Here is a 26,724-nt window from a genome sequence, read left to right as displayed (position 1 = left end):
GGAGACAAAGGAACGGATTAATGGGAGAAAAACAAATTAAGATTTTGGAGCTGCTGTTCCAGGGGTTGTGGTAAAACACTTTGAATCTTATTTCTGTTTTCATATATCAAATAAATTTTTTGTTTATTGACAAAAACTTCTGAAGTGTAATAGGACTATGATACTTAGGGCTGACATAATTTGCAAAATCTTCTAATGACTGGTCATTTTATGACATGTTTATTTATCAGGTGCAAAGATTTAAATGAAGATTGTCCATATTTCATGTAGTAATGCCAGCTGCTTCTGGTAAATTTGCACCAGGAAGCTTCTTAGATAAGTCTAAGTGATGTCAGAACAAAATTTACTACTGGGTACCTAATCAGAGTTGCATTTGTATTGAGTGTTGAATTTACCACTTGAGGGGGTGCTTCTTCTGTGGTGGGTGTGGTTCAGCCTAGGGCTGTCAAATTAATCAGAAAGCATTTATTAAGCATCTGCTGAGCTAAGCAGTAGGGATAGAAGGAAAAAAGTGAAACAGTCCCTTTTCTTAAGGAGGTAACATTTCTAAAGGGAGATAATATAAATATATAGGTAGATGAAAGATAGATACAAAGATAGAAGGTTATAGTAGGAGAGTAAGTCACTAACAGTAAATCAGGAAAGCCAGGTCTTGAAGGAAAGAGGCAGGAATGCATTCCTGACATGAGAGAGGAGACATAGTGATGGATAGAAAGTCTTGTGTGAAGAACAGGAAATAGACTGAATAATAGATTGTGTGATAGTAATATGTGAGAAGACTGGAAAGGTAAGAAAGGGTCCTAGTTTTGAAAAGCTCTTAAAATGTCAGACAGAAGAGTTTTATGTTTGATCCTAGAGGTTATAGGGAGCTACTGGAGCTTATGGAAATAGGGCAGTGATTCTCATGGTGTGGGCTGAGGTTCTCAAGCAGTCCTTGAGATCTTTTCATGGGGTCCACAAAGTTAAGACTATTTTCATGATCATAGTACTTACTAAGACTTTATTGGACTATGAATATACTCTCCCCCTTTCCAATTACATATCTGTGTGAGATCAAATTTTCTTCATATACTTCAACAAAAACAATTTATCATAAAGAATGAATGCAGAAGCAGATAGAAAAGTCCAGCTGTCTTCTATTAAACATTGAAGACCTTTGGAAAAATATGTAAAACAAAGAATATGTAAAACAATGGTACTTTTTCACTATTTTTTGTTTTGGAAAATTGTTTTTCATAAAAATACATTAGTTTTGTAAACAAAATGATTTTATTACTGTTACTTTGAAAGAAATTAGTAAAAAAAAAAAGGATCATTTTTCATTTCTAATATGGTAAATACTAGTAGAGATCCACATAGACAAAAACTCTTTTGCATCTTCAATAATTTTAAGAGTTTAAAGTGATCCTGAGACCAAAAAGTTGGAGAACTGCTGGAGTAAGGGCTTGTGACAGTGAGAGCTGTGCTTAAGGAAAATCACCTTTATAGTTATGGGGAGGTTGACTTGGAGTGGGGAGAGACTTAAAGTAAGAAGATTAGTTATAAAGCTCTTGCAACATTCTCAGACCATAGATGATTAAAGCCTTGAACTATGTGAGTGCAGCTTAGCTATGTGAGTGGAGAGAAGATGTATTCAAGAGATGTTGTGGATAGAAATGGCAAGATTTGGCATCTAATTGGACATTGGGGTGAGTGAGAGCGAGGTGGTAAGGTTAGCATTAAGGTTGTGTACCTAGGTGACTGAAAGGTTAGTGGTACCTATAATAGAAATGAGGACGTTTGACAAGGGCAGATTTGGGGGAAAAGGTAACAAATTCTGTTTTGGGTGTGTTGAGTTTGAGATCAGTACAGGACATGAAATTTAAAATATCCAGTTGAGAGGTAATGATGTGGATGAAATATAGCTATGGAGAAAGAAATGACTGGACTTTTGTTCTTGGAGTCATCTATATAGAGATGATAACTGAAACTTTGGCAGTTGATGAGATTACCAGATGAGAGCTTTATAAAGAGAAAAAATAAGATATAGATGAAGATTCAGCAAAGGAGAACTAAGAGAGAATGGTGTCCTAAGAACCTAGAGAGAAGAGAGAGTATCAAAGAAAAGACTGATTAACAGTGTCAAATGCAGGGCAGGGCAAGAAGGGTAAGAAATGAGAAAAAGGCCATTATGTTTAGCAATTAAATATAATTGGTAGTGAGAGAATAGTTTTAATTGAGTGGTGATATCAGAAGCAGATGGCAGAGGTCTGAGAAGTGAAAGGTGAGAAAATTTATGCCAGAAGTGATTTTCTTGGAGTTTGATTTTTTTCTAGGAATTTTGCTGTGAATGGGACAAGAGACATAAGATGATAATTTGAGGAGATGTTAAGATCTAGTAAGGGTTTTTTTTTTTTTTCAGAATGGGATAGACTTGTGTAGGTATTTGGAAAGGAGCCTTTGGATAGAAGAGATTGAAGATTAGAAAAAACTGGTGAGGTTTTCATGAGGCATTCTGTTGAAGGTGAATAGGAATGGGATCAAGGGCACATATAGAATAGTTGACTTGGGCAGGATTAGAAGAGCCATCTCTTCATCAAAGGCTATAGTAAAGGAAGAAGTAATGAGGGATAATGTCAGTTGGATGTGTGGTGTAGAAAAAAGAGAAATCAAGCTCATGATGAATGACTGATTTTATATGAGGCCATGTCCTCACCTGTGAGGGTCTATTTTTTGTATTCCTAGTGTTTAGGACAATGCCTTAGTACATAGTAGGCACTAAACATTTATTTATTGATTACATAAACAGGTGTTCTAGGAGGCATGAGGAAAAAGAGAAAGTTTTAAAAGTTGCTTTGATGATTGGGAGAGACTCAAGCTGACATCTTTATTTGCTTATTTGTTACAAAGGTATTAATGGTGGGGGGTGAGGGTAGCAATAGTGATGCAAAAAAAAAAAAAGTCCATTGAAATATATATCCTCTGGAGGAGTAGAGTTCAGATATCTTTAGAAACTGATTCTCTTTACTATGTTATTATATAAATTGTTCTCATGATTGTGCTAATTTCACTAAGCGTCTGTTAATACAGGTCTCTCCAGGTTTTGCTAACAGTTCCTTCCTTAGAATTATCCTCTCTCTTAATCCCACTTCCTCCCCCCTTTTTTCTTTTAATTAAAAAAACCCAGTGAGAAATTAGAGTTTGAATTAATACATCCAAAAACTGCGCAGAAATCACTGGATTGAAGACTACCTTTTGAGGACTGAGCTATAAGAAGACTGAAGGGGTAGGAATGGGCTACATTATAAATGGCTTTGAATGACAAATAGAGCATTTTGTACTTGTGGAGGCAATAGGAAGCCACTTAGAGTATTGAGTCAGTGTGAGGTTTCATGAATGCTCCTGCATTTTAGGACAGCAGTCATTTTAGTGGCTGAATAGAGAATGGGTTAGAGTAGGGTGAGACTTGAGGCAGGCAGATCCACTAGCAGGCTATTGCAGTGATCAGTATTAGATGTTCAGGACCCACACTAGAGTAGTGGTAGTATCAGAGAGGAAATGTATAACAGAGATAATACAAAGATGAAATTGACAGACCTTGCAACAGCTTGGTTTGGGGTGGGGGGTGAGAGAGTGAAAGATAATGAGGAATTCAGAAAGATTCTTATTTTGTGAATCTAAGAGACTAGGAGGATGGTGTTGCCCTCTACAGTATTAGGGAAGTAGGAGTGAGAGAGTGTTTAGGGGGAATAACAATAAAGTTCTGTTTTGTACATGTTGAGTTTAAGATGTCTGCTGAACATCGTTTGAGATGTCTAAAAGGCAGTTAACATGCAAGATTGAAGGTCAGCAGAGATTGAGGCAGGAAAGGTAGATTTGAGAAATCATCAACATAGAGATGGCAATGGATGTCTCTGGAAGCTGATGAGATGACCAAGTAAGGCATTATAGAGGGAGAAGAGAAATCCCAGGACAACACCCTGAGGGACAGCTACAGTTAGATGGTGTGATCTAGAGAATCCAGCAAAGGAGACAGAGAAGGAACAATTGAATAGGAGGAAAACCAATAACAAGTGATGTCCCAAAAATGTAGAGAGAAGAGAGTATAAAAGATGTCCAAGATGGCAGACAGGTTTAAGGAGAATGGGATTAAGAAAAGATCATTGTATTTAGGAACTAAATTTCAGTTGAATGATAATCTTATTAAACCTAGTAAACATGTATTAAGTGCTTACAACATTCCCAGTACTGAGCTAATAAACACTAGGATACAATTAATAATAAGATGAAAGACATTTTCTGCCCTCAAGGAGCTTATATTCTAATGGGAGGAGAGACAGCACACACAGAGGCAGGAAAGGGTAGGGTACACCAGGAGGTACCCAGCAGGGGTTCATCTTGTTTGGTGGAGTTGAAATCAGACAGAGCAGCAGATATAGATTTGAGTGATTTGAGAGTTTAGTTTCTGCCCTCTATAAAGAAAGACATGGGTAGGATTTTGGTAATCTACCTTCCAGCCCTCCAGTCTGAGGAGAGAAGAGGCTGGATGAAATGATTTCAGCTAAGGCTTGAGGTAGTTTCTAGGTGGTGAGATTAGAAGTGATGAGTTTACCCTGGGAGGGAGAGGCATCTTGTTCCAGGAAGTTGAAGCTAGGCAGAGCAGCATATGCCTTGTGTATTATAAAGTAAGAACACAAATTGTAAGGGGTTAAGAAGAGAGTGAGAGGAGAGAGTATAGAACCTATTGTAGATAGATTTTTCAAGGATTTTAGCTATAAAGGGGGCAGAAGAGCAGTAAGATGATATTTAGGAGGGTTGAAAGAAACAATTTTCTTTCATGATAGGGAGACATGGAGATGTTTGTAGGCTATGGGAAGAACTAGTAGACAGGGAGAGATATAAAATAAGTGAAAGAGCGGGAATGATAGAGTGGGTAATCTGTGGAGGAGACAAGATGGAATGAGATCACTTGAAAAAGTAGAGAGGTTAGCCTTGGTAGGGAATATATGAACTTCATTTTTTTCTGTGAAATATGAGGCAAGGTTCTCAGCTGAGAGAATGGAGCCAGGTTTGAAGAGGGATGAAAAGGTTTGAAAGAGCCACTGTGGAGAAGGAAATAATGAGTCAATAAAGGAGGTATTGTAGGATTGAATAGTAGCAGTGATGACCCAGTTGAGGTTGTGTAACATAAATTTGTGTGGATTCAGTTAGAACAGTTGTGTGACTTTTCTCAGCTGTACTTGTATAGACAACAAATGGTGGGAGTGATCCACGGCTGAGGCTTGACTGGGTGTAGTTATGGGTATGATAAGTGGCATAGGGTTAAAAGAAGAGGACAACATAGTGTTGAATTGGTTCACCAGAGAGTCAGTATGGGGAGAAGAGGAGAGAGTGGCTGGTGTAAGGGAAATAACCTGGGAGAAAATTTACAGGTCAAGGAACTGGAGAACACTAGATGGGAGAGATATAAAACTATGATGAACAATAGAATTTGGTAAGAAAAGGTAGAAGAAGTAAAAAGCTGATAAATTGTGGTCACAAAGGATTTCAGAATTCTTGAACATGAAAGTGGTACATTTGGGGAATGATGGCAAGATCAAGGGTATGACCATCTTTGTGTGTGACTGAGGTGGAGTGCAGGAGTAGGTCATGGGAGATTAGTAAATTGAAGAACTGAGTGGTTAGGTATTTGAGGGAGAATCAATATGTATGTTGAAGTTCCTGAGTATCAGGGCAGTAGTTACGGGAGGAAAAAGCCAGGTGTGGAACTCAGTTGAGAAGGGATGGAAAGTGACTTGTGGGGTCTTTAGACAACAGCTGCCAGGATTTTGATTGGGTTGTAGATATGAATAGCATGAACCTCAAAAGAAGGAGGTGGCCAGTAAATTAGAAAGGCGGAGAACCTGGAAGTGGCAATGGGGAACAAGGAGTATTCCAACTCCTCAGCTTTGACCAGTGAAATGAGGAGAATAAATGAAGGCTCAGCCGATACTGAAAAGGGTGGCCAGGAAAGGTGTGTCATCAGGGGAATACAGTGTTTCAGTAAGAGACAGTAGATGGAAGGAGTGAGGGAGGAATAGATTTAAGATGAAGGGAAGTTTGTTGCATATGGAATAGGTATTTCAGAGGATGCAGTGGAAGGATTGGGTAGAGTTAGGATGTTGTTTTGGTATGTGAGGGTTGAGAGGGATGGGAATGAGGAATTGAGTGGAATGGGGTTTGGATGATGATGTACAGGAGTTTAGAAAGTCACTTGGATATGAAGTGTCTTACCAGGTCTGAGAGTGAGTTGAGGGTGCCATTCCTCTACCTCAAAGGACAGGTACAGTAGGAGACAGGAGGCCTGAAGTCTAAGGGAGGGTTGCTTTTCTTTGTACTAGATAGTCTTTACTTCCCTTTGACACTGTTGAGTACTCTCTTCTTGATACTCTTTTTTCTTTAGGTTTTTAGGATATCATTCTCTCCTTGTTCTCCTCCTACTTATCTCCTTAACCTCCCTTTGCTGTGTCCTCATACAGGTCATGCCCACTAATCATGATTGTCTCACAGGGCTCTGTTATTTTCTCCCTCTAAAAACGACTTCATTTGGAGATTTCATCATTTTCCAAAGATTTAATTATTATATCTATGATGATTCTAAAATCTACCTATCCTGCCTAAACCTCCCTACTGACCTCCAAACATGCGTCTTCAACTGCCTTTTACAACTCATTATTGTTCCCCCTAAAGCTTCTCTGCTTCCAGATTTCTTTATTACTATCAAGGGTACAGTTCTTCTCTCAGTTTATCAGGCTGGAAATCTAAGAATCATTCTTGAGTCTTCACTCTCCCTCACCCCCCCATATCCAATCTGTCACTGAGACCTGTTGATTTCCCTTTTGTAACATCTCTTGAATATGCCCCCTCCTCCCCTTCTCTTCTTTGATAAGGCCTCCACTTTGGTGGTGCAGGGCTTAATCACCTCATGTTTGGACTATTGAAATAATCTGTTGGTTGGGTTCCACAAGGCTATCCCCATGGCACTATGCTTAAGTCAACCATCGATGTGATCCTAAAGTGTATAGGTCCAACTAAGTCATTTCTATACTCCATAAATTCTAGTGGCTCCCTGTCATATCAAGGATAAAATACAAAGTTTTCTGATATTTAAAGTCCTTCATAATCTTGTTCCTCCTCTTCTTCCAACTTTCCAGTCTTAAGCCCAGTGAAACTGGTCTCCTTTCTATTCCCCCCAAAAGATTACTCAATGTCTTGGTTCTGGACATTTACTTTGACCATCCTCTGTGCATGCATTGTTCTCCCTTCTCATCTCTGTCTCCTGGCTTCCTTGACTTCCTTCAAGTCCCACCTAAAATCCCACCTTCTACAGGAAGCCTTTCCCAGTCCCTCTTAATTCTAGTGCCTTCCCTTTGTTAACCCTGTTAGACTGTTTTAAGACCACATCAGAGTTTAGATTTTATGTTTTAGGACAATGGTGTCAAATTGGAATAGAAACAGGGGCCACTTATCCAAATATGAGGATCCTTGTGGGACATATATTGACTTAGTTTAAAAATGTTACCTACATTTTGTTGTATTTTTATTTAGTAATTTTTTTTCCTCAATTACATTTTAACCTAGTTTGGGCTGCCTTTGTGGGCTACATGCTTGTCCTCTGTTGTAGGAAACATGGAGCCACTGTAGGGCCTTTGTCAAAGGAGTTACATGATAGGATGATGAAAGTCATATTTAAGAAAGAATATTCTGCCCCTAGTATGCAAGTAGTTTGGAGGCAAAAGAGATTAATGATGTTGATGAACATGTGTTGTTTTTTATCTATTTTGTACATACATACATATATATGTATATATCTACATACATACACACAAAGCACATTCCTCATTCGAATGTAAGCTTCTAGAAGTCAGGGACTGTTTTACTTTTGTATTTGTATAACTAGTACCCAGCATGAAGCCTGGCACATAATAGGTACTTAAAATAAATAGCTGTTGATCTATTGACTGATCACTTAATTGTCATAGTACTTTGTATCTCTCATGTACTTATTGCAGTCAGGGTAGAGTGTGTTAGTGGATAGAATGTTGGCCTTGAAAACATAATATGAACAACTGTATATGAATAAGATCTGTGTAGGGTAAATTGGAATTTATCACAGATGGAAGGCTCTAAACCAGCAGTTCTCAAAGTTGGTCCAGGGGTCCTGATTCTCTTTAACAGGGTTCTTGAGGTTAAAACTTTTCTCAATAATACTAATTTAATTTCTAACATGTCAAATATTGATAAATATAACCTACATAAGCAAAAGCTCTTTGGAGGATACTCAATAATTTTTAAGAATATAAAGAGGTCCAGAGACCAAAAGGTTTGAGAATTGCTTAAGTACAGTATATGTCAAAGTAATGTGTCTATAACAGTTGTGTATATCTATACAAATGTCCACTTGTTGATTGACTGCTTTAGCCAGACCTCTGCGAGTACTAGTGGCCATTAATGTGTTTTTTTATGATATATTTAGGAATAGAAGATTCTTTAAAAGTGCATTTTTCCTTCTGTTTTTAAAATGCCTTTGTTGAAGAAAGAAACTTAATGTTGATGGTTATTTGCACAAGGCTTCTGACTGATCATTTTAGAATTCCTACTACCTGATTTTAAGATACAGAAATAAACAACTTGCCAGTAACTAGAAAGTGTAACTTTAAAATTAGGAGAACACTAGCAATTTTTATATTCATTTTTAGACTACTGAAAAATTCAGTTTAGACTACTGAAAAATCGCTATTTGAAAAAATTAAGTAACCAAAATTATGGCAAGTTTATAGATATCTGTTTGGGAAAAATGTTTCATGACTTTTTCTGAAGGAAAATTTTTTTTTCTAACTAATATTTTTTTGTTTTGTTCTGTTTTTCCTACAGAGATGCTGGTTGCAAGTTTTGGAGAACAGCCATTTCTGTTTAATATAACTTTGTAAATCTTCCACAAGATTCCTTGAAAATAGCGTGCTCTTGTGATGGACCATAGGAATACTGCTATGTTAGGAGTGGGTTCTGACTCCGAAGGATTTTCAAGAAAGAGTCCCTCTGCCATCAACACTGGAACACTGGTTAGTAAGAGAGAAGTGGAACTAGAGAATAACGCTAAGGAGGAAGAGGACCTTTGGAGGCGGAATCGGGACAGAAATATTGAGACAGGGAAAAATGATGGTTTGACTGATGCACAACAACAGTTTTCTGTGAAAGAAACAAACTTTTCAGAGGGAAACTTAAAGTTGAAAATTGGCCTTCAGGCTAAAAGAACTAAAAAGCCTCCTAAAAACTTGGAGAACTATGTGTGTCGACCTGCCATAAAAACAAGCATTAAGCATCCAAGGAAAGCACTGAAAAGTGGGAAGATGACAGATGAAAAAAATGAACTTTGCCCTTCAAAACGAGTAAGTAAGATTTTTCAGTTTTGAATTTATCTCTAGTATTAATCTGTGAATTCATATATTGATTCCTATTAAACCACATATTCTGTATATTACAGAAAACATCTGAAATCCATTAATTTTATACAGTTCTCAAGCAGTATGTTTAAACACAATGAAGCAGTGTGTTTAAGAGCATGACATTATAAAGAGTATTAAAAATTTAGGAATTTGTTTGTATGTGTGTAATGTACTGCATATAGATTTATAAATGTGCACATCCTGTATAATTGTGACAGATATTTAGGCAGAGTACTTAGAGTTGCTCCCATTCTTTTCCTATGCTTATGAATGGGATCAAATGTTTCATTTCATGTGTATTCTGTTTTAGACCATGTTGGGAATGTTACACATTGGGAAAGGAGAGGAAAAAGTAGGTTTAACATTTTAACTGATGTGACATGTCTAGAGTAAGGTTAAAATATATTATGCTCTTATTTTATATTAGACTTTAAAAGCTTTTGTGTTTTATATGTATACAGAATGGTTAGTGTAATAAAAATTGTTAGCATTATCAGCACTTATTTAGTAACAGTAGAATAGTGAAACATCAGTCTTAAAATAATAGCTAACATTTATATAGAATTTAAAATTTTACAAGATACTTGAAAAATATTTTCTCTTCATAACTTGGAAGATAGATGCTGTTTCATTATCCCCATTTCATAGATAGGGAAACTGAGGCACATAGTAATAAATTGACTTGCCCAGTATCACACAACTAATATTTGAGGTTAGATTTGAAGTGAAGTCTTCCAAACTCTAGGTCCAGCACTGTATCTGAGCTGTGCCGTGGCCTGTTTTCATAATTGTTTTAGAGATACTTATAACTATGTTTTCTTTCCTTTGGCAGTCAATTAGTGTATCTTCCCTAATCTTACTTTTTGTGACATTAGGACTATGCAGGATCTGACACAGTTTTATCTTGCACAGTACCTTATATAATGTAGGAATGTAATAAGCATTTGACTTATTTTTTATTTCAAGATCTATTATTGAGGTTGCCACTAGAATTGAAAACCAGGACAGGAGTTAGAAAAAACTAGATTATAGTATCCTGCTTGGCCTTGGAGTCAGAAAGACCTGAGTTCAAAATGCCAAAGGCACTTTAATAGCTTTGTGACCCTGGGCAAGTCATTTAATCTCTCAGCCTGGGTTTTGTCATCTATAAAATGGAAGGGAGGTGCGGGGAAAGGCACTTACCTCATAAGGTTGTTATGAGGATGAAATGAGCTAAGATGTGAAGTGTTTTGTAAACTTTAAAGGTCTTTGTAAAATGTTAGCTATCATCATCATTTATTCTTTAATTCATTTTTCTCTATAAAGGGAGGATAATATGTCTTAGCCTGGGCCATTTGAAATACACTGAAGATGACTTGAAAGCTTTTAGAAGGATAGGTGATAGCTTAGATTTTTGTCTCCTTTGACATTTTGTGTCTAAGATTATATCTGAGTGAATATCTTCTTAAAAAGTCTAAGGGAAGAAGATTCTTCTGTCTCCCTTGGTAACATGTTCTGGTGTTTTGTAACCCCCTTAATTTAGACAATGCAGAAGGTATGGTTTTGTTCCAAGAGTTTTCCCTCTTCAGGGCTTGTTATTTTTTACTTGCTGCACAAGTAGTGTATATCCAAAAACAAAACAATCCAAACATATCCCCTTGCATCTATAGGATGCGTTCTGTGATTTCCAATGGGAAGGTATCAGTGTCAACAACAAAGTAATAGATTGTTGCGTAGGTATGTTGTGATTTTGAAAATAACAGTTGTTCACAGTATAGTATTCTTATAATACTTCCTAAATTAGTTCATTGTAGCTTGGTTTAGAGCCAACAGCATGCCACTTTTGAAAAGAAAGGAGGGAGGTGTATTTTCTCATCTCTTCTTCAGTGCTAAACTTGGTATTATAAAATTATACAGCAGATAATATACCTTCCTAACAAGAGCAAAAAAAGATGTTTTTAAGATTTAAAAATTCATATATTTAAATGTGTTGGTGGGAACTAAACCAGGGAAGGGTTAGGAAATTCTAAGGACATCTTTAATTTGACATTTGTTTGACCTTACTGACTACTCCTATCCCACATCTATATCTGAAAGAGTAGAGATGAGAAGTAGCATTTACTTAGAAAACTTTTTTCCTGACATTATGGTTTCTTCTTATTTTAGTCATTTATTTCTCTCAGGGTCATTTTTCTTGATTTCTACATGGGACTCTTTTACATTCTTCATTTTCTTTATCATTTCTTGGTTTATTTAAATGCTTCTGTTTAAGAGGAAAATCACATACTAGATGTAATAGATCAATTCTCCTCAGTAAATAAATTGCTGAAAAACAAGAAATAGAAAAAAATATGAGGAAATAAATACTTTATCATACATGTTTACTTTATCCAAATTGTAAGCTTCATAAATAATTGTCATTGAATGGATGCTAGGAAAGGGACAGCAACTCTTTTTCCTCAAACGTCCTCAGTGGGGGCTTAAGTAATGTTATGAGCAGGAGGTTTTAACTATAGGAGGAAAAAAAATTTAAAAACAATTAGAGGCTCTGCTGTTTCAGAGACCATAGGCTGGCTACTGCCATGCACCATATAGTAGGACATTGGAATAATAGCACCCTCCAATGGCAGTTTCCTAAATAGCACCTTAGTGGTTTAGAATAGTTCCAGTTCTTTGAAAAGTAGCTTTTTTACCAGTTACCTTACCTTTAGGTATATATGCTTAACCTAATAGAATACATTCATATGCAATAAGTTTTTTTTTCAGTATCAGTAAAACCAAAACATATGTTATTAATTGCCTACTGTTGATAATAACTGGTGAGGTGCCCTTGATGAATGATTGAGGTATTTTCCCCCTTAGACAAATGTCAGAAAGAATGAGATAAGTAGAAGAATCTTATTCTCCTAGTTGTGTTCCTAGTTTGAAGAGCATATTAGGGTAAAATTAAGACAGTAGATTAATGGAAAATGTAAATTTTTAGAGATTATAAATATATGTGACTACAACAGTTTTAGGAAGCAGAATTTTTCATGTGTTGGAGTTGTTGGTACAGTCATATTCTTAATCTTCAAATTTTAAAAACATGGAAAGCCAAATTCAGAGTAGTTTTGCTGGAATACTCTCTGTAGTGATTTTGATTCCAAGTACTTCATGTATAATATGGTATTGTTTATCTTCTGAGGAAATAGAGCTTTTTTGAAAAGGTGACTGTGAAAATAGCAAACTGTATTAAAAAGCTCACAATCAGGAAATAGAATATTCTGGTTTATAATAAGAGAGTTGCTATAAAATACCATTCATAGATTGCCAGTTTTGGAAAATAATGGTATTCTAAAATATTAAAATTAATACAGAACAGAATAAAATTATACAGAATTTTATATTTGATTAAGAAGCCTCTTCAGGCTCTTTGTAAGAGTTTTAGTATCAGCTTTATGGATGTTGTATTATACATGTGTGAAAGTTAGTAAAGTTTTCTATTGACTACAGTGCCAGATAACAGAATTTATTGTATTGTCAAAATCTGGTGTGAGTGAAAGATTTTTAATTGTTATGCTTTAGTTCTAAATGGAAGCAATTTCCTTTACCAATGCCTTGATTGGTAAATATTTGAAATACCAGCATTTCTAAGCTCACATTATTTAAGTACTAGAATAAGATTAAAATTAATAACTTGTATTGTTGATATTTATAATGTAAGGATAGAATGTAGTTTAGTTTTTCTGGAATATAGGTTGAATAGAGGGGAAGATAGTGTAGTGTCAGATTGTAAAGATGGTTAATACCCAGAAGAGGGTTTGAATTTTATTTGGGAGGATAGTAGGTAGCATTGAAGATTTTTAAATTGAAGTATGATGTGACTAGATTTATATATAAAAATACTAATCTGGCATCAGAATAAAGGATAGATATGAGGGATCAGAGATTTAAGATGGAAAGATTTAATAGACTACTGTACTAGTCCAGGTGTGTGGTAATAAGTGCTTTATATTTAGATAGTGGCAGTGGAAATAGAGAGGGTTGAATGTGAGACATTGTGGAAGTATAATTGACATGACATAGTAACTAATTGGATATGAAGGGCAAGAGGGAAAAAGAAATGTCAAAGATAATACTGGTTTAAAAAACGGAAGACTTAGTTGAATGATTATGCCATTCACAGAGAAATAATGAAATGAGGAGAAGACCTTGGATTGGTTGAGTTTGAGGTACCATTAGGACATAAACCAACCTGTACATACCCTTTTACTCAGCAAAACCACTAGTAGGCTTATATCCCAAAGAAAGAAAAAGGAACCAGTATATACCAAAATATTTGTAGCAGCTCTTTTTGTGATGACAAAGAACTGGAAATCAAGGGAGTGGCCATAAATTGAGGGATAACTGAACAAATGATGGCATCTTAATGGCATATAATTGTGCTTGAGAAATGGTAAAGGGGATGGTTTCAGAGAAACCTGGTGAGACTTATATGAACTGATGGAGAAATGAAGTAAGCACATCAGGACAAAAATTGATCAAGTGACAACAATAATATAAAATACAACAAGCAAATGTGAAAGATATGGCAGTACTTGAGTGATGTCTTAAAGAGAGATATTTATTGAATCCTAAGTGAAAAGGAAAAGGATATGCATCCCAGGTCTGAAGGACAGCCAGTAAAAAAGCACTGAGATGGAGATAGCGTTGGATGTGAGGAACAGAGAGAAGTACTGTCTGGCTGAATGGAAGATTGTGAGAAGGGAAGTAATTTCCAATAAGTCTGTAAAGCCAGGTTGGAGCCAGGTGATGGGCTTTAAAAAATAATTGAATGAGTTTATATTTGATTGTCGAGACAGTAAGGAGCCATTAGAGTTGACTGAGGGGAGGAGTGACACAGTCATATCTGTGTTTAAAGAAAATCACTGGCATCAGAGTTGGGTGTACTGGAATCGTGAAAGGTTGAGGGAAGACAAATTAGAAGGCTTTTCAATAGTCCAGGTGAGAGGTGATGAAGATCTGAGTCTTACCTAAGGTGGTAGCTGTGTGAGTAAAGAGAAGGGGTCAAATGTGAGAAATGTTGTGGAGATAAAAAATGGCAAGATCTGATAACTGATTGGATACATGAAGTGAGGAGTCCAGGATAATCCCAACTTGGGAGAATGCTCTTAGGTCACATACCCCTGTGTTTTACCACCATGTGATGGTGGTAGAGGGAGAGCTTGAAAGTGACAATAGGGAGCAAGGAATATCCATCTCTCCCCCACTCTTATCCTTACTAAGTTGGAACTGTTCTAGGTCATACCCCCTGTATTCTCTCAATTCAATTTTGCAGTTATTTACCAGAGATCACAAGTAGCACATACTAGGTAAAGTAGTTAACTGCTGAACTGAGTGATCTGCCTCACAGGGCAGTGGAATCTGCCTTGGTCCTTAAAGAAATATAAAAAATGGGGGATAAAGGCTAATGTGCCCCAATGTTCCCTGAAGTGACTTAGCAGGGTCTGCTAAAGAATCAAGTAATCCCCCTATCGATCTACATAATCCATAGGGATTCTTGATGAAATCAAATATATCTGTATTTCATAGGACCCGAGTTCAGACCTTTATCATATCTCACTTGGACCTGTTCCTTCTTGAACTTACCATATCCATTTTTTTCATCTCTCTTTTTCTCCAAATTCCTCAATTCTTTCCTCTGTTGTCTGAGAAGAAAAACAATATCCATTACACACACGCGCGCAAACACACACACACACGGTGTCATACAAAACATTTTCACATTAGCCATGTTTTAAAAAAAGAAAAAAAGGTGAGAAAAATAAAGTGAAAAAATTCATCAGTCTGCCCCCAGAGTTCATCATTTCTCTCTTCAGAATTAATAGCATTTTTCATTATTAATCCTTTGAAATTGTGGTGAGTCATTGCAGTGATCAGTCTTTCACAGTTGATTATCATTATAATGTTGTTGTAACTTATGTACAGTGTTCTCCTGTTTCTGCTCCCCTCTACAGTTCTTGGAAGTCTTCCCACAGGTTTTTCTTGAAACTATTCCTTTCATCATTTCTTATAAAGCAATGATATTCCATCACAATCATATCCTGCAACTTGTATATGCCTTATATATCCCCAATCGATGGATATTCCCTTGATTTTCAGTTCTTTGACACCACAAAAAGAGCTGCTATTAATATTTTTGTACATATAGATCCTTTTTCTTTTTCTTTGATCTCTTTGGCTTTGAGACCTAGTAGCAGTATTGTTGAGTCAAAGGGTATGGATAATTTTATAGCCTTTTGGGCATATTTCCAAATTGTTCTCCAGAATGGTTGGACCACTTTGTAATTCTACCAACAGTGTATTAATGTCCCGGTTTTCCCACATGCTTTCTAACATTTATCATTTTCTTTTTCTGTCATATTGCCCACTCTGATAGGTATGAGGTAGTACTTCAGAGTTGTTTTAATTGCTTTTCTCTAATTATTAGTTAGAGTATTTTTTTACATAGCTATTGATAGTTTTTATTTCTTCATCTGAAAACTTTCTGTTCATATCGTTTGACTGTTTATCAGTTGGTGAATGAATGTCTCTTATTTCTAGAAATTTGACTCAGTTTTCTGTATATTTGAGAAGTGAGACCTCTTTACCAGAGTAACATGCTGTAGAATTTGCCCCCAGTTTCCCAGCTTTCCTTCTGATTTTGATTGCATTGGTTTTGTCAGAACAAAACCTTTTTAATGTAATCAGAATTATGCATTTTACCTCCCATCATCTTCTCAGTTGCTTGTTTGGTCATAAACTCTTTCCTTATCCATAGATCTGACAGGTAATTTTTCCCATGCTCCCCTAATTTGTTTATGATTACATATAATTTATGACACTATTATGTCTAAACCATGTATCTGTTTTGACCTTATCTTGGTATTTTGTGTGAAATATTATTGTTTTATGTATAGTTCTTGCCAGGCTACTTTCAAGTTTTCACAGCATTTTTTGTCACTTGACAAATTCCAGCTTGAATCTTTAGGTTTATTTAACACTGGTTAATGTAGTCATTTACTTCTGTGTATGGTGTATAGGTATACTATATACTTAATCTTTTCCATTGATAAACCTCTGTTTCTTATCTAGTTCCAGATAGTTTTGGTGATTACCACTTTGTTAGTGTACTTTGAGATCTAGTATTGCTTGACTATCTTTATTTTTCTTTATTGACTCCCTTGATATTCTTGAACTTTATTCCTTCCAAATGAATTTTATTTTCTTTTTACTAGTTCTATAAAATAATTCATTGGTAGTTTGATGGGTATGGCACTTAATATATAAATGAATTTAGGTAATACTGTAATGTTTATTCTGTTGACTTGACTTTCCCATGGCAGTGCATTTACCCATGACAGTGTGTCTCCAGTTATCTAGATATGTATTTGTGTGAAAAGTTTTTATAATTGTATTCATATAATTTCTGGGTTTGTCTTGTCCAGTAGACTCCCAAATGTTTTATATTGTCTCCAGTTATTTTAAATAGAATTCACTTTTGTCTTCCTGCTGAGTTTTGTCAGTAATATATGTGGAAATATTGGTGATTTATAAATACAAGTTTATGTCCTGCAATTACTAATATTGTTAATTGTTTCTGCTATTTTTTCGTTGTTTCTTTTGGGTTCTCTTACATATACTATCATACTATCAGCACAATGTGATCATTTTGTTTCCTGGTTGCCTATTCACATTCCTTCAGTTTTTTTTCTTGTCTTTTTGCCAAAGCAATTTGTATTTTTATATTAATTTGTAGTATAATATTGAATGATATTGGTGACAATGGACATCTGATCTTCACTCATGATCTTATTGGAAAGGCTTCTAGTTTATCCCTATTAGAGATAATCTTGCTCTTGGTTTTAGAAACATAGTATTTAAGATCAGCTTCATTTATTCCTATACTTTCTAGTGTTTTTAATAAGAATAAGTGTTGTATTTTGTTAAAGCACTTTCTTTTTTTTTATTTTTGTATTTGTTATTGATACAGTCAAGTCAATTTTGTGTATAGTTTTCCTTATATTGAACTAGCCTTGCATTTCTGGTATAAATCCAGTGCAGTCATAGTTTATGATCTTTGTAGTCTCCTTGCTAGTATTGTATTTAAAATTTTTACATCGATATTCCTTAGGGAATTCTCCCCCCTTTCTAATCCATCCTTCTCATAAGTGACCAGCAAACATTTATTTCTAAGAGTTATCATTTATATAGCTTTTTAAAGTTTGCAAAATACTTTAAGTTATCTCATTTGATGCTCATAGCCATTCTGGGAAATAGGTGCTAATATTATCCCCATTTTATAGATGACAAAATTGAGGTAGAGAAATGAAGTAATCCTTGCCCAGGGTTACAAATCTATTAAGTGTCTGAGGCAGGATTTGAACTCAGGTCTTTGGATACCAAGTACAGTACTGTATCCACTGCACTGCTTATTACTAATCTTACATATTAAATACTTATCGTGTAACAAGTACAAAACAGAGAAAGGCAGAAACAGTCCCTGTTCTCAAGGAGGTCACGTTCCAATGCCAACAACTATGTACAAAAAAATATATAAACCAAAGAAACTGGAATTTATCTCAGATGAAAAGCTCTCGAGAATTGGTTCTCAAAGTGTGGTCTTAGGTTCCCTAGGGATTGCTGAGACCCTTTCAGGAGTTTGATAGTCAGAACTATTTTTAGAATAATATTACAACATTTAAATTTCTACTATGCTGAATATCAGTAGATATAATTCACATAAACAAAAGTTCTTTGTCAGGTCTTCAGTAATTTTTAAGAGGGTAAAGGAATCCTGGGTCCACAAAGCTTTAAAACTTGTGCTCTAGAGCATATATCAGGAATGACTTCTTTCTGAAGGTAGGATTTTATCTGAGGCTTAAAGGGAGCCAGGAAAACTAAGTGGCAAGGATGCCAGTGAAAAATAGTGTCAGGAGATGGAGCATCTTGTTAATAAGTAGGAGGCAAATGTCACTTATCATAGAATGAAGGGGAGAATTATTTTTTGAGAAGACTAGATTGAAGGGAAGGAAGAGGCTAGATGATGAAGAAACTTTATGTTTGATCCTTTAGGTTATTGATTTAGGGATGAGACCTGCATTTTAGGAAGATAGTACTTTGGTAGTTGACTAGAAGATGAGCTGGAGTAGGGAAAGACTTGAGGTAGAGAGACCAATTAGAAGGCTGTTGGAATAATCTAGGTAAGAGGTGATGAAAGCCTGTACCAGAGTGGTGACAGTATCAGAGCAGAGATGTCCTGAAGGAAGAAATTGGCACGACTTGGCAACAGATTGGATATTGGCCTGGGGGGGGGGGTGTAGAAGAGGGGTAGAGATGAGAGAGTTGAGCATGAGACCTAGGTTTTGAGCTTGGATGACTGGGTCGATGGTTGTTCACCCAAGAATTATAGGGAAGTTAGGAAAAGAGGAGCGTTTTGAAGAAAAGAATGAATTCAGTTTTGGACATGCTGAGTTTAAGGTACATAACTTTTCAAAATAATCTTTCTAATGCACAAGTATGACCATATTACTGCCCTCCTCAAGAATCTTCGTTGGTTTTGTGTTGCTACGATCACAAAACTTTTTTCAGTCTGGCTCCAGTTATGTTTCCAGATTTATTGTTTGTTATTCTAGACAAACTACTCTGCTTGGTTTTCCCCACATTCAGTATTTCCTGCCTTCTGCATCTTTGTGTAGCTAATCCCAGGGGCAGCTAGGTAGTGCAGTGGATAGAGCACCAGTGCAGGAGTCAGGAGGACCTGAGTTCAAGTGTCACCTCAGATGCTTGACACTCACTAGCTGTGTGACCTTAGGCAAGTCACTTAACCCCAGTTGCCTCATCCTGGGTCATCTCCAGTCATCCTGGTGAATATCTGGTCACTGGATTCAAATGGCTCTGGAGGAGAAGTGAGCCTGGTGACCTGCACAGCCCTTCCTCACTCAAAACAAAGTCTGTGATTATTTCTCTGATGGCATGGTCTTCTTTGGCAGTGAAAGACGAACACACACACACATGCATAGCTAATCCCACCATAGTTGAAATGAACTTCCTTCCCACTTTACCATCTTAGACTCTTTTTCTTCCTCCAAGTGCTCAGGTGGCTCCCATTACTAGAAGCCTTTCCTGTTTCTCTTAGTTTTTAGTGATCATCCCCTCCTCAAATTATTTTGACTTTCCTTGTTTGTATCTCTCAGTAAAATGTAAGCTTTTTGAGGGTGAGGATTGTTTTTCGCTTTTGCCCTGTGTTCTCAGCCTCAGCACAATACTTAGTAGATATTTACAAAATCTTGTTGAGTAGAGAATAAGGTACAGAGCAGCTTTGTATAGTGGAAAGAACTGGAATTGGATTCACAATACCTAGGTTCATTCCAGGCTCTAAGTTTGGGCAAATTACTTTGTCTCTGGGCCTCTTTTTTCTCATCTGTAAAATAAATGAGTTAAAAAACTAGGATCTCTTATATTTCAGATATTCTGTTTCAGAGAGATAAAAATCTAGATGAACAGACACAGACTGAGAAATGAGCAAGCCAGTTAGTTTTAGGATAACAATGTATTTCAAATTAAATTAAAAGTATGTAGTAGTCATTCCTTTGACACCAAAATTTATAGACTTATTCCCCTACCTTGAGAGATAAAAAGGACAGGAAAGCATTACACTATTCATTCTCTACTCTCCAATAACTAGCAGAGAATTAATTTTTAATAGGGTAGAAATGGGTATTCAGTTTCTGACAATTATGTGCACTGTCTCTTACTCTTTCAAAAAATTTCAGGAATTTTGATACAAATTCAGTTGCATTTTAAAAAATGAAGGTGGCAGGCACAGTATTTACTTCCAGTTATCCTGTGCTAACTGCAAATAGAAGAAATACTTCTTTTCAAGCAAGTGGGAGGAAACAGTTCCTACCTTGAAATTATGAAATATAGCTACTTAAAGTTGACTATAAGTTCTGTTATATTTATTCAGCAATCAGAATGTTCTTTTGTTACCAAAATGTTCTTTTGTTCTTTGTAACAAATTATAAAAGGTGATCTCTTTTGTTTTTAGCAAGTGGTTCAAAGCTGAACCTCCGTATTGTGGTGAGCAGGAAAGGCAACTTTATTACAATTTCTTTTAGATGATATTGGCAGAGAAAATTGGTGTCATTTGCAGTAACATTCTGTTATGTGAACTTATTTCTTTTAGCCCTAAATGAACGGCTTTAATGAATACATTGAATTGTTTTGAAAATTGACATAATCAAAATAATTTCTCTTTCAGTAAACAATTCTGGAGACAAAAAAGTCCATGTAGACAATAAATTATCTAACATATGCTTCATTAGAAATATATTTGAGTTATAGTGAAATACTATTCTGAAGAGCTAGAGGAGCTCATTTGAATCAAGGTTTAAGACTTGATCTCAGCATACCTTGTTACTTTGAGGTATGCCAAGCATGTTGGCCAATAAATTAATTTATGTTCCCTACATAATAAACTATATTGAAACTTACTTCACTGGAACAACTCTTCAGCATAGTTACCTAGTACACCAATGAAGATGGTAAGCCATCCATACATTTTCACTTCAGTGATTCTTGTCCATGTTCCTCCCGAAAGAGACCTTCTTGTACTTTTAATACTTCTTTATGCATGCCTGTGCAAGACCTAAGTACTTACTAAGTGCTAGGAATTGTGCTAATAAGCCCTGTGCTTACAAACTGAAGCAAAAAAGATAATCCTTGCTTTTAAGGCATTTATATTGTGAAGGCAGAAAAGTAAAAACTATACACATTGGGAGATTTAAGGGACTTTTTATCTCATTTTTATCTCCCAAGAACCTTGGAAAGTAGGTGCTGTTATTTTCCCCTTTCTAGAGATGGGCAAACTAAGGCTGGTAAAGGTGAAGTGACTTGCCTAGGGTCATATAACTAGGAGTCTGAGTATGGATTTGAACTTGGATTTTCCTCACTCTAGGTCTAGCACTCATTCCATTGGACCACCTAGTTGCCAATATTTTTTCTGGTCATACGCATTCTTGACTATGTCTTTTATACCACTTATTACAAACAAATCAATATTGGTAATATGCAGTAGAATACCATGAATCTTTCTGTTGGCCTTGGGTTTGCCCTCAGTTTGTGGCTGTCTCTGGTTTCTCCACCCTCACCAACCCCCCTAATTGTGTTATTGAATAGTAATATTGTTGTTTTTCAAAAGTTTTTTGGTTTTGGGAAGTAGTTGGGATTTGGCTGGAGTGCTGAATGGATTTGTCACATTTGCTCATTCTTCTTTTCAATTCTAGTCTCATTGTATAGTTCATTGTCTAGTGTCTAGTCTCAGTTTCTTGGATTAAGTCAGTGGCTTGACCAGTGAACCGAATACCATAATGTGAGCAATATACGTTCTTCATCCATTTGGTTTTTCTCCATTGAGGAGACCCTGTTGGTTTTCTTAATTTCACTGTAGTCAGCATGAAATTATTCATAAACAAGAGCATCTGAAAAACTAACTGTCCTGCTTATGTTTTGAGTTGGGCATCTCTCATAACAGTGGTAAAAACCTTTAGGCAGTCATGGCTCCTTTGTATTTTACTGAATATTGCCTATTAGAGGGTCAGTGAACAAAATTATCTCTGATTGCATCTAACAAGGTCACTTTTTATCAATTAATCTATAAACATGTATCAGGTGCCCCTTTTGTTTCATCCACTGTGCTAACTACTGGGGATACGTAGAGAAAGAGGCAAATGACAGTCCCTGATCTCAAGGAGTTTACAGTCTAATGGAGATAACATGTAAATTATAAAATAATAAAAATAAAAGCATGCATAATACAGTGTGTGTGTACACACACACATGCACACACACACACACACACTCAGTATAACTACATAATTAATAGAGGGAAGACCCTGGAATTAAGGGAGGACTTCCTATAGAAGATGGTATTTTAGTTGGGACTTAAATGAAGTCAGGATGGTCATTAAGCAGAGCTGAGAAGGGAAAGCATTCTAGATATGTGAGAAAGCCAGAGAAAAATGCCCAGAGACAGAAGATGAGTGTCTTATTCATTAAACAGCTAGTGTTACTGCGTCAAAGAGTACATATTGGTGAAATTAATGTATAAGAAGACTGAAAATGTAGGAGGGGGCAAGGTTATGAAGGGCTTTGAATGCCAACCAGAGCATTTTGTATTTGATCCTAGGGACATAATAAGCCATTGGAGTTGGAGTAGGCGGTAACATAATCAGACCTACACAGAGGAAAATCACTTTAGTTGCTAAATGGAGGATGGATTAGCATTGGGCCATATTTGAGGCAGGCAGATGCACCAGTATATTATTGTAGTAGTCAAGGTGTAAAGTGATGAGGATCTACTCTAAACAAAATGGCAGTGAGAGATATAAAGATGAAGTCATCAGGCCTTGGCAACAGATTGGATATGCGGGGTGAAATATAGTGAGGAATCCAGGATGACTTCTATGTTGTGAGCCTGAGGGGACTGGGAGATTGGTGTTTCTCTCTATAGTAAGAGAAAAGGTAGGCATACAGGAGCATTTGGGGAGGAAATTAATATTTAGTATTGCTTATTAGAGAGCAAATGAACAAAATTATCTCCACGATTGAATGCATCAATGGGACTTTTATATGACCTTAATGATATGCCTTCTAGTATATTTCAAATCCCAACAAAAAAGATAAAGTCAAATTTTGTGCTGTCTCACATTTGTCTATAGATGTAGAAACTAAGTTTTCAAAATGCATACAAGTTAAGCCGAGTTTTTTATTGCTAGAATATGATGAGCAAATAGTTAAATTGTGATAGATGATTAAATAGACCCCTGTTTTATTGGATCTCTATTTTATTCTGATCAACATAAATCAGTTTGCTATGATTCCATAGGGATAGTGATTATAAGTTCTGTATATTAGGCCCTAGATAGAGCTGTGAAGTGTAGATGGTAAGTTCACTTGCTTAATCATAGGCAGCTAACTAGAGAATCTCTCTGTCCTTGTTTTTCTTTGTTGTGGTGACCAAGCCCAACATGGTAGAGGTGACTCAATTACATGGAAAGTCCTCTAGCTATTTTTGTTGCCCCTCCATCCCTTGCCATCCATCTATTGCCCTATATACGGAGATGACCATGAGCACTTGATCAACAAATGGCCCTGGTTGTCAGCCTGTGGCCTGCCTTTCTGCTAGCGTATGGGTGTGTTCACCAGCATCTACTGCACCACCTAGTTGGTCTTCTCATCAGCCCATTTGTCAACACGTGGGATTCTGTATTTTGCGTAGACCTTCTGGAGGGTCGATGGCAAGGTTTGTCAACTATTGAGATTCTGTATTTTTCATTTGTTTCATCTGTATTTCCTTGGTATCAAGAACTATAAAACTAAGGCCCTGAAGGAAGGAACTTCTCAGGTTGTGAGAAAGATCTGAGGCCTGCTTCATTAGAGGGGGCCGAGGAACCTGAATAAAGTGCCATTGGCTCAGAACTCTGCCTGATTTTCTTTTATTGTAGTTAGACAGTTTTGAAACCTCACATAATCTCCATTAATTTGAAATGCATTAGCTCAAAAATATTTGTTTTGACTTCATAGTTTTGATTCTTTTCACATTTTTGTTAATAATAAACCATCTAGTTGGTTGGACATAGCTGCTGCTTCAAATTATATACTAGCTTTATATACATTTTTTTCTTTAAGTTTTAGAAGTTTCAACTGGTTGCCCTTTTGTTTTGTGGTTATAGGGCAAGAGTATCAGTTTTAATCTTGTACTTTTTGTTAAGAGAAAAGAGAATCATGTTTAGCAGTCTCTTGGGAATAACATCTAGAACAATGACTCCCAAGCCAGGTTTTACTATTAAATGGGATATTTCCAGTTATCCCAAATAGTATTTTGAATTAAAAAAAAATTCATTATGGCCTGTATTCTTTTCTGAATCTGCAACTAAGTAGCTGTGTAATATTTGGAGTCATTCTGATATCACAAGAATGGGCTAAAACATTTTTTGTTTCTCCTAAACTTCTTTAGGTCAATATAGTCTTTTGGTCAAGGTGTGTCACAAATTAAATAGTGACCAAGGGTCACTGAATATCTCACAAGAGGTGAAAGTAATTACCTTAGATAGAACCCAGTTAAACTTTTTTCTTATTCATTAATAATTGTATTTTCTCCTTTGTTATTTTGTTATCACTAAAATGTTTAGCTCTAAAATTCTTTAATTTAATGTAACCCTTTGGACTAGGTGTGTCCCAAAATTAAATAGTGACCAAGAGTCATAGCCCCTCAAAAGTTGCCAATAACTACCTTATATAAAACCTGGTTAAGCTTTTTTCTTATACGGGAATATTTGGTTACATTTTTCCTTTGTTCTTTTATTATCACTAGAATCATAATAAAACAATTGTTGAGCACCAGCTTTATGTGCATAATGCTGTTTCAGATGTTATAGGGTTATAAAATAAGATGCAGAGAATACAACATAAAGAGAAAGTTTCCTGGGTTGTGTTGTAATTCTACCCGTTAGCAATATTAATGCAAATATTAACTTTAAAGTTAGGAAGAACTACTAAAAATTAATTTCCAGTTGTCTTGCATTAGACTTGCAAGAACAGAAAATTTTTAGTTTAATACTAATAATTATAGATAGGTGCCTTTGTAGAACTTAACAGAACACAAAACTTAATGTGGCATTTTTAAAAATCCTTAGCTTCTTTTAATACAGAACAATATAAAATGGAACCTCACCTCTCTTCCCTTCCCCTCCTCTCTTTTTTGTCTGAAATATATCAGATACGCTTCTTGTTCTTAGTATATGCTTGCTAATTGATAGAAATAAAACTAAATTGTAATTTTCCCCAAGCAGTTTTACAAATTTGATTGTAGAATGAGTGAGGTATCCTGATCGAAGAGAGGAATAAAACAGGGATTTTCAGGCAGGAGTTTGGACTAATTGACTTTTAAGATCCCTTTCAACTCTAGAATCCTATTGAATGCATTTTTCAAGTGAAGAGGTAGACAGGTTCTTGAGGACACAGCACTGGAACAGTAGGTGGCATTATAGAGCAGGTTTGAAGGTAAGGTGCAGTGATACCTCTGTCGTTGTATTAGTGGAGTGAAATGTAATTATTTATTGAGTTTGGGGAGCAGATGCAAAAGTTCTGCAATAACCATGCGTTTTATTGTAGAGAAGAACAACAATTTTCATGAATAATGCTATTTTTGCTTCTATATATGTTGAAAAACTGGATAATTTTGAAGGTTTAAGCGAGTAAGGACCTGCTTTGCTTTTTCTTGACAAATTATGGTATCATTTTTCACTAACAAGTTTCTAGTGACAATAGAGAAGAGAAGTGTACTGTTGTTCTGTTAGAAACATCTAGAAAGTAGGGTGACATTTTGCATGTTTTTCTGGTTGTCTTCAAATCCTTTTGCGTAAATATGGATCTACCTTCATACATCATTTATTGTGCTCTTATATAAAGGTCTACTTTTGCTGCATTTTACTGTCTGGAATAAGAAAATGCAGATGATTAGATACAAGTTAATGTCTTTAAAATTGTGGAAATTAATTAGAAAGAGTTCTGAAATGAGTTATGAAGTCTGGATGTTATCTAATATTGTTTTTATTTCTTTGACAGATTTGTTCTAGTCTTCTATGTATACCTTACCCTGGTTTTTTGAAGTAGCTTGAAGCCTAGTATATAATGTTTCCTGTTACTTTCTTAGGAAGTTAAAACACAGAAGGAATACTAAAGCATTTTCTCATTAAAGCACAGATGGTAGATATATGCACTGGAATATTCTAGCTATTTATAGTCAAACTACATTGAATTACTAATGTTTGAAAGTGTGTGTGGAAGCAGAAAGGTGATGATAACAGTTTTAAGTATTCAACAATACTGTTCATATTTAAGACAATGAAACAAGATGGAACCTGCCTCTGGACTCCACTTCTTCATTTCTGTACAAAATTGCTGAGTGTAGTTATTTTGTAGGTTTTTGTATTGTCCTTGGTTGCATAGGTGGAAGATTGCAGAAGACTGATGGTGAAATCATAGCCAATACTGAAAATTTTCTATCAAAAGGTGGAGTAGCTTGGCAACAGCTTTTCCTTTTAGATGTTTGCTGCCAACAACAGTTTAGGAAAAATGCATACAAGATTATTTCTTCTCATTTTGGAAATTTGAAGTAAATGCTTCTCGCCGCTGTGCATCTATTATTTTTCATCTTTGCTTCTGGTCAAAGAGGAAGAAATTGACACTTCACTTTCTT

At 35.8% G+C, this 26,724-nt stretch overlaps 1 protein-coding gene across 4 annotated transcripts in view; it reads left to right on the top strand.

Annotated features, from left to right (window-relative positions):
• Nucleotides 1-26,724, top strand: part of ASH1L (ASH1 like histone lysine methyltransferase) — a 249,432-nt gene that overhangs the window by 42,430 nt on the left and 180,278 nt on the right. For all 4 annotated transcript variants that reach the window (XM_072637784.1, XM_072637785.1, XM_072637783.1 and 1 more), the window contains exon 2: nucleotides 8,893-9,407. In XM_072637784.1, the coding sequence (XP_072493885.1) occupies nucleotides 8,988-9,407 (420 nt within the window). In that variant the 5' untranslated portion in view covers nucleotides 8,893-8,987. The remainder of the gene's footprint in view (nucleotides 1-8,892; nucleotides 9,408-26,724) is intronic.

Source organism: Notamacropus eugenii, chromosome 2 (genome assembly GCF_028372415.1).
Source record: "Notamacropus eugenii isolate mMacEug1 chromosome 2, mMacEug1.pri_v2, whole genome shotgun sequence".
Taxonomy (NCBI): Eukaryota; Metazoa; Chordata; class Mammalia; order Diprotodontia; family Macropodidae; genus Notamacropus; species Notamacropus eugenii.
Note: the sequence above shows the minus strand (reverse complement) of the source record. Positions and strands in the feature narration are given on the sequence as shown.